The 11,346-nt window shown below is 41.6% G+C and overlaps 1 protein-coding gene across 3 annotated transcripts in view; it reads left to right on the forward strand.

The window, feature by feature from the left end:
• Eif4enif1 (eukaryotic translation initiation factor 4E nuclear import factor 1) overlaps positions 1-10,886 on the forward strand; it is a 41,028-nt gene extending 30,142 nt beyond the window's left edge. For all 3 annotated transcript variants that reach the window (XM_026788713.1, XM_005366088.2, XM_026788714.1), the window contains exons 11-19: positions 1,527-1,598; positions 1,968-2,151; positions 3,386-3,465; positions 4,001-4,140; positions 6,067-6,151; positions 7,573-7,705; positions 8,974-9,318; positions 9,747-9,911; positions 10,176-10,886. In XM_026788713.1, coding sequence (XP_026644514.1) covers positions 1,527-1,598; positions 1,968-2,151; positions 3,386-3,465; positions 4,001-4,140; positions 6,067-6,151; positions 7,573-7,705; positions 8,974-9,318; positions 9,747-9,911; positions 10,176-10,414 — 1,443 coding nt within the window. In that variant the 3' untranslated portion in view covers positions 10,415-10,886. The remainder of the gene's footprint in view (positions 1-1,526; positions 1,599-1,967; positions 2,152-3,385; positions 3,466-4,000; positions 4,141-6,066; positions 6,152-7,572; positions 7,706-8,973; positions 9,319-9,746; positions 9,912-10,175) is intronic.
• The last annotated feature ends 460 nt before the right edge of the window (positions 10,887-11,346 follow it).

The raw sequence follows: 11,346 nt of genomic DNA on the forward strand, positions 1-11,346 counted from the left end.
GGGAATTGCAACAGAAAGTACTGCTGACTAAGCTCAAGGGCCACACAGTACTCAGACATGCAGTAGGGTGCAGGTTAATTGTACAAAGCAAAAGAACATTGACAGATTAAAAGCAGAATGGAGATTAACTTTGTTCTGCATATGAGAAACATTTTTAGGAACTTAATTTGAAATAGTAATGTAGTAGTAATAATAATAATAGTTCCAGGGTTTGGGGGTGTTGTTTTGAGACAGAGTCTCTTTATGTCACCCTGGCTGTCATGGAACTCACCATGTATACTAGGATAGCCTGGAACTCAGATCTACCTGCCTCTATCTCAAGTGATTGGATCTAAAGGCATGTGCTACCACACCTGGCCGAAACTCTGAAACATTAACAATTCTGGCCAAATTTGGAATGTTATTCATTATTTTTGTTTTAGTTTTGTGACTCAGCATCATGTTCAGGCCTCTCATGCTTTCTAGACAAAGGCTGTGCCTCTTGCCTATTTCCTGGCTATGTTTCATGCAGCCCAAGCTTCTCAAACTCCTGTTTGTTCTGCCTCAACCACCAGAGTGCTAGAAAGAATAGTGTGCATCACTGTCATGCCCAGCCTGTTGTGCTGCTGTTTTTAGTTGCTGTCTGGTTGGTTTTGGTTTTGGTGGGTTTTTTTTTTTTTTCTGTTTTGTGTTTTTGAGACAAGGTTTCTCTGTATAACTTTGGAGCTTGTTGAGGAACTCTCTCAGACTTGGACTCAAAGGTCTGCCTGCCTCTGCCTCCTGAATACTGGCTTTCTGGTCTGTTTTTAAAGTTTTATTTATTTTTGTTTTAAGTGTATGATTATTTATTTGTGTGTATATATGTGCATGTCTTATGTCTATGGATTTTAGAATATGTGTGATCCCCTGGAACTAGAGTAATAGATGGTTGTGAGCCATCATATGGGTGCTGGCCATAAAGCCCAGGTTGTACCTTTGGAAGAGCAGCCAGTGCTCTTAATCACTGAACCATTTCTCCAGCTCCTTGTTTGTTTGTTTGTTTTTTTTAATATTTATTCATTTATTTGTTATATATACAATATTGTCTGAGTATATGCCTGCAGGCCAGAAGAGGGCACCAGACCTCATTACAGATGGTTGTGAGCCACCATGTGGTTGCCGAGAATTGAACTCAGGACCTTTGGAAGAGCAGGCAATGCTCTTAACCACTGAGCCATCTCTCCAGCTCCCTCCAGCTCCTTGTTTTTAATACTCTCTTTCATCAGTAAATCTTCTTATTGATAATGATCAGTAAAGGTTTCTTCAAAGATGGACGGACTTGTGCTGGCTTAGAGAATCTTTCCTAATACCTCTTCATGTACATGGGAGGGATTTGTTGAGACACACGCGATGAGAGTAGGAGTGAGTTGGTGAAATCAGTTCTCTGTGATTTGAGCATCATTTTGCTGTTAACTGTCAACTCCCTTGGGAATATTTGCTGTTTTTTATGTGGTCCCCAGTAAAATTTGTCTTAAAGTTATAACCAGTTTTCTTCCTTTCTTTTTTAGCGAAACCTTGAAAGTCACTTGTTGGCTCCGGCTGAAATTCCAGGCCAGCCTGTCCCTAAAAACATCCTACAGGTATGTTACAGTCTTAGAGTAATCCCTCAGAGTGACCTTTGTGTGGCAGTCAGGGATGTACTATTGCTACCTAACGTCATTTGCTATGTTGCTAATCCAAGTGGGTGGGCTCTGATGCTTTAAATGGTTCTAGTTTGCTAGTTTGCAGTTTCTGTGGAATTTGAGAACCTGATCTGTTTTTTCTAGCACTAACTAAAGGCAAATGTTGGTAGCTGAAACATTTGGGGAAATGTCTTACATGTACAGATGCCAGCTCCTCAATGGTGCATGAGAGACATTGACTAGCTTCTAAAAATGGATTCCTGTTTCAAAACTTTGGACTAGAAAGAAGTAGGTTTGTTCACAGGGATCTGGCATTTCTGCCTATAGGAACTCCTTGGTCAACCGGTTCAGAGACCTGCTTCTTCCAATCTTCTCAGTGGCCTTATGGGGAGCCTGGAACCTACTGCATCTTTATTGAGCCAAAGAGCGCCCTCTCCTCCTATGTCACAGGTGTTTCAAACTCGAGCAGCGTCAGCAGACTATCTTCATCCAAGGATACCATCACCAATTGGTAACTAGTTCCTTACTGTTGGGGATTGAACCCTGCGCCTCGTATCTACCAGTTAAGCACTCCACCATTGACTAGGTTCCCATCTCAGTACCTGCTCTTAATGCATGTCTGTCTTCCCCTCGTGTCCAAGAAGGTTAGACTTCTTCCCTGGACTTGGCAGTCTTTGAAGGGTATGCTTAAAGAATCTGAAAGGAGCCGGGTGGTGGTGGCGCACGCCTTTAATCCCAGCACTCGGGATTAAAAAACAAAAAAAATTAAAAAAAATAAAGAATCTGAAAGGAAATAAGTCCTTCCTTTCAGTTTATGTAGAAAGTGTGCAGTCAAAGTGGAAGATAGTTTTTTGTTTTTTTGTTTTTGTTTTTTCCGAGACAGAGTTTTTCTGTAGCTTTGGTTCCTGTCCTGGAACTAGCTCTTGTAGACCAGGCTGGCCTCGAACTCCCAGAGATCCGCCTGCCTCTGCCTCCCGAGTGCTGGTATTAAAGGCGTGTGCGCCTCCACCGCCCGGCTTTAGTTTTCTTCTTAAGAGAATTCAGCTGAAAAGTTAATTTGGATTCTTAGGTCTGTCTTTGATAAGAACTTGAGGAAAGCCAGGAAGTGATGATACACTCCTTTAATCTCAGCACTTGGGATGATGAAGCAGGAGGATTTCAAGTTTTAAGGCCACGCTGGCCTACATAGTGAATTTGAAGCTACATGAAGGAGCCAGTCACAGAGTAATGACTTTCTGGACGAGCAGTTGAAGTTGGTTCACAGTGAACTGAAATCCTGTGTTGCTTCAGTATGTGCCTAAAAGAAGCACTTCCAGAAAGCTGTGTTAGTGTCTCTTCCATCAAACCACTGGAGACTGCCGGCTCCTTGCCTTTGCCAATCAGATACCTTAATATTTGCTTGCAATCATATAGAGTCGTGTGGACCCTCAGAGCTCTACTTTAGTGCCAGCTAGCTTGTCAAGCATGGCCAGATTGCTGAAGAGAAAATTTTAGCCGGAGAGCTCCCAGCTCTGAAAAGGACAAAGGTGACAGCTTAATGGAAAGAAGGTTACACCAACAGTTGAGGCCAGAATAACTCTGTTTAAGGTCCACATATACACTGTGGGAGGAGAGACAAAAGGGGATGTTTTATCGGGCCAAAGAAGCAACACTTCCCCATTAAGCAAGCACAACAGGGTGGGGGTGCTTACATTGTCCTTGGCACTAATGCTTGACAGTTACTGATTCTGGAAATTTTCTGGCAGGTTTCCCATCAGGACCCCAGCAGCTACTTGGAGATCCATTCCAAGGCATGCGCAAGCCCATGAGCCCTGTCACAGCACAGGTCAGGCTGAGCTCTTTCTCAGACCTAGTCTCCTTGCCTTTTCACACTTGCTGTTGCTTGTAGGGTGGAGATTGATATGCAACAATGAAATACATAGTTTGTTCTGCAGTGATACTTTACTTCAAGTTCATTCATAGGAGAAAATTGCTGAGTACTATATAAATTTAAAAAATTTTTTTTAGATTTATGTATATGAATACTTTATGTTTGTGTACCACATGGGTGCTCATTGCCCAGAGATTTTTCAAGAAGTCATCAAATCCCCTGGAACTAGAGTTATGACATTTGTGTACTGCCATGTGGGTGCTGGGAATTGAACCTCTGGATACTCAGCAATAGCAATAAATGTTCTTAACCACTGAGCCATCTCTCACCCCACTATTTAAATTTTAAAAATATTTAGTGGACAGCAGCATAACTTAAATATTTGTCATATTGTTTTCTTAGCTACCCTTTAAACCATGAGACAGACCTTTGTGGAAAATTGAACTTCCTCATTTTTTCATTCATTGTCCCCTGCCATTCTGTTGAGCAGATGAGCCAGCTAGAATTGCAGCAGGCTGCCTTGGAGGGGCTGGCCCTCCCACATGACCTTGCAGTACAGGCAGCATCCTTCTATCAGCCTGGTTATAACAAACCACAAGTGGATAGAACCAGAGATGGACTGAGAAACAGGTAAACTTCTAATGCTACTTATGCAGATTTGGGTACTAATTTATAAGTAGCCTTCTGAGATTGGTAAATCATATATATGGTTGTATATGCTGATCCAATGTAAGATGGTCATTCCATCCCACTGCAGATTCTGTTTATAGAGAAAATTCAGTTGAATTGTACAGAATCCTGCTATGTGCCCTGTGTTGATATTATCAGTTTGCTCCCCTCTGAAGTGCCCACTGTCTAGCCTCTAAAAATAAGCACTACCTTAATTTTCTTATTCTATATATATATTTTTTAAAGATTTATTTTTATTTATTATGAATAGTGTTCTATCTGCATGGATGCCACCAGACCAGAAGAGGGCACCAGATCTCATTATAGATGGTTGTGAGCCACCATGTGGTTGCTGGGAATTGAACTCGGGACCTTGGGAAGAGCAGGCAGTGCTCTTAACCTCTGAGCCATCTCTTCAGCCCCCTTATTCTATATATTTTATATCTTAATTTTAATTGATATTTTTTGAGTTTTGGTTAGCTAACTCATCATGATAGTCTCATAATTTGATATTATAATTTAATTTGCTACAAGTAAATATATTTTAAAATTTACAATGCTTCTACTGGTTAATTTCTTTTATTTTTACTGTGCCAGGGATTGAACTCAGGGCCTTGGATATACTAGACTCTTTCATACCCCCACCACTAGCCCTTGTTTCTGTTTTATTTTGTTGCTTTTTAGGTGGAGACTGCCTTTGCATTTCCCCCCGCTGTTCAGACCCAAATAATCACACAGAAACTATATTGATATTTTAATATATTAATAGTTTAATATTAATAAACACTGCTTGAATTATTAACTCAGGTTCTTATTAAATAACTCTTACATCTTAACCCATTTTTATTAATTTGTGTATCACCACAAGGCTGTCGCCTTCCGGTAAAGGTTCTGGCTGCCAGCTGATGTTTGTCTCCTTTGGCAGCTACATGGCGTCTCCTTGATTCTGCCTACTTTCTATATCTCTGTTCGGATTTCCCACCTGGCTTTATTAAGCCGTTGGCTCAAACAGCTTCTTTAATAACCCCTGGTAATAAAACATATTCATAGCATACAGAGAGGAACCCCACATCATTGCTTAGTTTTGTTTTTTGGGTTTTGTCGTTTTTGTTTTTCGAGACAGGGTTTCTCTGTGTAACAACTCTGGCTGTCCTTGAATTCACTTCATAGACCAATCTGATCTCGAACTTAGAGAAATCCTTATGCCTCTGCCTCCTGAGTGCTGGGTTAATAAAGGCTCCAGGACAGCCAGGATGATTACACAGAGAAATCCTGTCTCAAAACGCCCTCTGGAAAAAGGAAAAAAAGAAAACAAAACATAAAAGGTGTCAATGATAAATTGCACACTTAAGATACATTGCCTAGTTTATGAACACTGATTGGAGAGCTATAGATTCAGGGTCCCATCATTGCCTGGGACTCAGAGAGTTTCAGTCGCTAACAATTGGTGTATGTGCAGGGGGCACACATAGTCTATCCCTCACCCTATCCAGGCCAACCCTGCCTCCCGTAAGTAGAATAGCTGGGGATGGATAGTGCCTCCCGTCTGTATTCAAGGCCAGCATGGGCTACATGGTGAGTTTCAGAGTAGACAGGACTATGTAGAGAGAGAAAAAAAAAGAACTTTTTCCACTGGCCGGTGATGGTGCATGCCTTTAATCCCAGTACTCAGGAGGTAGTGAAAAATGGATCTCTGTGAGTTCAAGGCCTGCCTGGTCTACTGAGCGAGTTTCAGGACAGGCTCCAAAGCTATATAGAAACCAAAAAAAGGAATTAAGTTGGATAAGTGAAAGGTGTGCTAAGTTCCTGGACTGTTACTGAATTACATGGTTTTACACTTGGCATTAAGTAGTTGAGAACTGACACTGTTAATGGATCTGTTCCCAGGCAACAGCGAGTCTCAAAGTCACCAGCACCCATGCACCGAGGAAATTCCTCTTCCCCAGCTCCTGCTGCCTCCATCACAAGCATGGTCAGTGACTTTTGGTAACTGAATGGCTCTAAGATTTCTGCATCTGGTTATCTGTTAGGCCAGTGTGCTCCCTGTGTCTCTGAATGCCTTCCACAGGATTACTGACTTTCTATGCCTATCTATTTATTATGTCTTCCCTCCCTTAATTTATTATTCTACTAAAGTCCCTACATTGAAAAGTATGCTCTAGGAGATAGACAAACTTGTGCCAGGATACAGTAAGACATCACTGCTTAAAATAAAGCTGGGCCAGGCCTGGTAACATACACTTAATGGCATCACTTGGGAGGCAGAGAGGCAAATGGATCTCTGAGTGGAAGGCCAACCTGTGCCTAGTGAAAGCCCTTTTTTTTTTTTTTTTTTTTTTTTTTTTTTTTTTTGTTTTTGTTTTTCTTGTTGTGGTTTCCTTGTTTGTTTTGTTTATTATTGAGAAAAAAAAAATTCCGCCTCCTCCCAGCATGAAAGCCTTTCTAAAACACAAACCAGTATAGCTGGTGTGGGAAAGTAAAGGACAGAGGTGAGGCAGGATATCAGAAGAGTAACTTGTTCAGTGAGCATGCTGGCAGGTCCACAGATTGTGTTCTGTTCTATCGTGGGTTTGTTATTTGAGGTGCTAGTCTAGCTTTACCACTGCCTTTTTTTTTTTAATAGTTTTTAATTTCATCTCCTTTATCATCCTATCAAAGCTGATAGACAAGGGGGAAAAACAATTGTTTTGTGGTTCAGGACTCCATATGGGTCTCTGCACTAAGCACCTCAAAGCTCTTGTATTAGAGAGATTCTGGAAGCTTTGTTTGTCAGTTAGATCTTGTCTCCTGCCTTTCAAATTTTGGGCACATGCATAATAAAAATCATTAAAAAAATAAACAACAGAAACAAGAACAAAGGACCCTCAATGGTAAGTAAGGAAAGCTTTAAGATTATTGGATTTTCTTACACACAATATTTTTAAAAGAAAAATACCAGGAACAAGGAGTATCATATGTTCTGAGGTTGTCTATGAAGCATCCCTTCTGTGTTTACTAAGGTACAGTTCCAGCTATGCCCTTCTCTTCTTCCTCATCCTATCCCAGGCTTGATAAGCATGAGAAGAGAGACATTTTTACAGGTGAACAAGGGTTGAAGCTCTTGGGATAGTGACTGTTTGCCTCTTTGTGTTTTCTTCCAATGTCTATAGACCAGAGCATTAGAGTTGCTAGAGTTCCCTCTGCCTACATAGACAAAATGGGGACTCTTCCCTCTATGGAATGGCTTCACCGGTGAAGCCAGGCCCAAGGTGGGTGCTGCATACATAGTGGTCAAGTACTTCCAAGCATTTGCAAGACCCTAGGTTTAAATACCAGTATTCAAAACCAAAAAATACTGGCTTAACATTACAGAAAGGCACTTGAGTATACTAATTCTGCCTCTCTTCTCTGCAGCTTTCTCCTTCCTTCACCCCTACCTCAGTGATTCGGAAGATGTATGAAAGCAGAGAGAAAAGCAAGGAGGAAATAACACCTGGAACAGTGGTTCCTGGAGATGCTAAAGAGGATACTCAGAAGGCCAGTGAAGGTACTGCTCACCTGTGTCAGAACGTAGGCATGCATGACTGCAATGTCAGGGAGATGGGTTGGGTGAGCTCACAGTCAAACTTGCTCACTTGATATTCTGTCCAGCTGGGATAACAGGTGTACTCTAGCTTAGGATTCCTATTAGTCTACCAGGTTGAATGATAGATTCATAGCATCAGTTCTTATTAACATTTTTATGTTTTTATATGCTTTGCCTCGAGGTATGTCTCCACAAGAGGGCATCAGATCTTCTGGGCCCGGAGTTATAGGTGGTTATGAGCATCCATGTAGGTGCTGGAAATGAATTTAGGTCTTCAGGAGCATCCAGAGCTTTTAACTGCTGATCTGTATCTCGAACCAAAGATACTATTTGCTCCACCATTGGTGTAGAGCAAGACACTTAACTAAATTGGGCTGTTTTTGTGGTCTGGTTTTACTAATAGCTGTCCTTTGGCTGAAGGGAGTATAGACTAGACACAGGCTTCCTTTTTTTGTTACAGGTTTTTAGTTGATTGGTTGTTTCATTTGAGACAGAATCTCACTGTGTACTCCTAACCTCACAAAGTCCTGGGATCTAAGGAACTACCTCTTAAACCTGGCAACTTGTGCCATTTGTTTTTATATGTCATGAGTCTCTTTAAGTTCTTTTGTGTTGTATCAAAAATTCGTTATGCACTGGGAATGTAGCTCAGTGTTAGAACACTTGCTTAGTATGTATGTGCAAGACCATGGGTTCATGTCTAACACCCTTCAAGAAAGGAAAATGAAAAAGCAAAACAAAAATTCCAGCATGGAATTGGAAGGCCTTAAAACTTGGCATCTACTGGCCAGAGATATGGCTGAGAGCACTGGTTGGTTTTATAGGACCTGGGTTCAATTCCCAGCACCCATGTGGCTGCTCACAACCAACCATGTGTCACTTCAGCCCTGTCGTATCCAGCACCTTCACATGACGCAGACATACATACAGGCAGAACACCTATACATACATGGAAAATAAAAAAATTAAAACAAATTTTAGCATCTAGTCCTAGTTCAAGGCCTTAACTACTCTATGACCCTAACTCAACTCTCCTAGGCTTTTGGAGAGTTGCAGGTATGTATGTCTACATTTAAGGCAAATGGCGTTCCATGAAATCATCTAAACTGCTGAAGAGGAATCAAATAAGAATAGCCAGCTTTTTAAAAAAGTTTGCTAGTCTGTTGGGGATTGAAATAAACTGGGAACTGGTGTCAGTACCAAAATGTTTTATGACCAAATCCTTACAGAGAACCTGCTGTCATCTAATCCCATGCCCAATAATGATCAAGACTCTTCTCCTACGACAAACCCTAAACTCTCGACATCACAGTGGTCTTCGAGTTCCACTCCACTGTCCCAGAACAACCGTTATACCAAAGAGCAAGATTACCGACCTAAAGCAGCCGGGAGGAAAACACCCACCTTACCACCCCCAGGTCCAGGAACACCTTTTCTTCGCCCTCCCCACCAAGTTCCCCTGGTCCCTCATGTTCCTATTGTTCGGCCTGCTCACCAGCTTCACCCAGGGTTAGTCCAAAGATTGATAGCCCAAGGAATACATCCACAGCATCTTCCAAGTTTGCTCCAAGCTGGTGAGTTTCTGACTGGGTGCGGGTGGTCAGTAATGTTGCATCATGGTAGGTGGGTATACATAGGGGTCTGCTCCCTTTAGATCATTAAGATTAGGGAGCCTGGCTTTGGCGTTCATTTAAAATTGTCTCTAGTGTGTACACTTGTGTGTCCTGACACATGTATGGAGGCAGAGACAGGCGGATCTCTGAGTTTAAGACCAGCCTGGTATATAGAGCTAATTTTAGGACAGCCAAGGCTACACAGAAACCTTGTCTTGAAAAATAAAATGAAGTGGCCTTTTGTAATTTTTCAGTACCCTAAAAAAAACTAGTGTGCCACAATACCCAACACTCTTAAGTTTCCTAATCAGCAAAATTTTGTGGTAAAACTTGAAATTTTTAGGTACATTCGACACAACTTCTCAGAAGTTTCTTTTTCTCTCTGTCAGGTGTGCTTTCCCCTGGGATAGACGTGGCTCCTTTACAGGGAATATCTGGCCCACTTCTGGGACAACCCTTGTACCCTTTCTCTGCTGCTAGTCACCCTCTCCTAAACCCTCGCCCTGGAACCCCTCTGCACCTGGCAATGATGCAGCAGCAGCTACAGCGCTCAGGTAAGGTTCAGCAATGAGCCAGGCTAGCTAACCACACTGATGTTTCTGAGATACTTCTAGAAACCCTTTAGTAAATCCTTTGGTAGACACCCCACCCCTGAAAGTAACAGGAAACTATTGCAGCATAGTAGGCCATAAAGTACTATCAATAGTGTTTGGGAGTGAGTATCCAAGGGCCCTCTTATTAGATCTGTAAATATAGAAATAGGTGGAGTGTGAGCAGTTTCCTTGCTACAGCACCAGGTGACACTCTTCTCTCCATAGTTCTGCATCCTCCAGGCTCTGGTTCCCAGGCAGCAGCTATCAACGTTCAGACTCCTCCTAATGTGCCCAGCAGATCAGGCCTGCCCCACATGCACTCCCAGATGGAGCATCGTACCAGCCAAAGGAGCAGCTCCCCTGTGGGCCTTGCAAAATGGTTTGGCTCAGATGTGCTACAGCAGCCTCTGCCCTCTATGCCCACCAAAGTCATCAGTGTAGATGAACTGGAGTACAGACAGTGAGCAGGGCAGACAAGCTTACCCATCTGGACCTATGGTAGCATCCTGGCCATGATGCTCATTCCCTATCTTTATTTATGGGCTTTTACATTGGAGCACATTGTGAAGGGACCCACATACCTACCGTGATCTACATTATGAGTTTGTCAACCAATCAAATGGAGCTTACATGGTCCAAATACAAGGGACACAATATTATCAATCCTTGAAATCTTTCTTTTATAAAATATGTGAATGAAGTGTTGGTGTCTTCTAGAGGTGACACCTAAGGGTTCTGAAAAAAAAATGTATAGACCCTTATGTACAGACCTGTGTATAAACTTTTGTACATACGTATAGGATAGCTTTTTTGAACTTATACAGCTGTACATAAAGTAGCTATTAGTTAGGCCTGTGTCAACTGTTTGGAATTTTTTTCACTTGTATATTTGGGACTTTTTCTTTTGATTTATTAAAAGTTGCATATGCCACGTGTGTGAACAAAATGACTGGTTCTGTGTTTATTTCCTCCATGAGTCTCTTGTTTCTAACACTTCAGTGCCACATTCTTAGTAGGTTTCTCTTTCACATTTTGACTTACAAGTTCTATACTTTTCCTGCATGTAAAGTTCCCATCGCATTAGTTTAAGTTGGGCTAAACCTCAAGGATATCAATATTTGCCCTTTTCAAAATCAAATTGACCACATGAAAATCTGTTGGGAAAATCATGTATATGATAGTTTCTCTGAAACTTACTATTCCACCTTGTTAATTCAGTTTAACTCAATTTTGACCTGTTAATGTCTTGTCTTTCCCTTGCCTCTGCTGTGTTAGCTCCTCCTATACTGTATCTAGTCTTTCCACACAAAATTTTTACTTAGAATCTAAAGTATTATATAAATAGTAGGAAAAACATTCTGAAGGATAGTGTTATCCTGATGGTTTTTCAGTCCTA

The sequence above is a fragment of the Microtus ochrogaster genome, unplaced genomic scaffold, assembly GCF_000317375.1.
Source record: "Microtus ochrogaster isolate Prairie Vole_2 unplaced genomic scaffold, MicOch1.0 UNK6, whole genome shotgun sequence".
Classification (NCBI taxonomy): Eukaryota; Metazoa; Chordata; class Mammalia; order Rodentia; family Cricetidae; genus Microtus; species Microtus ochrogaster.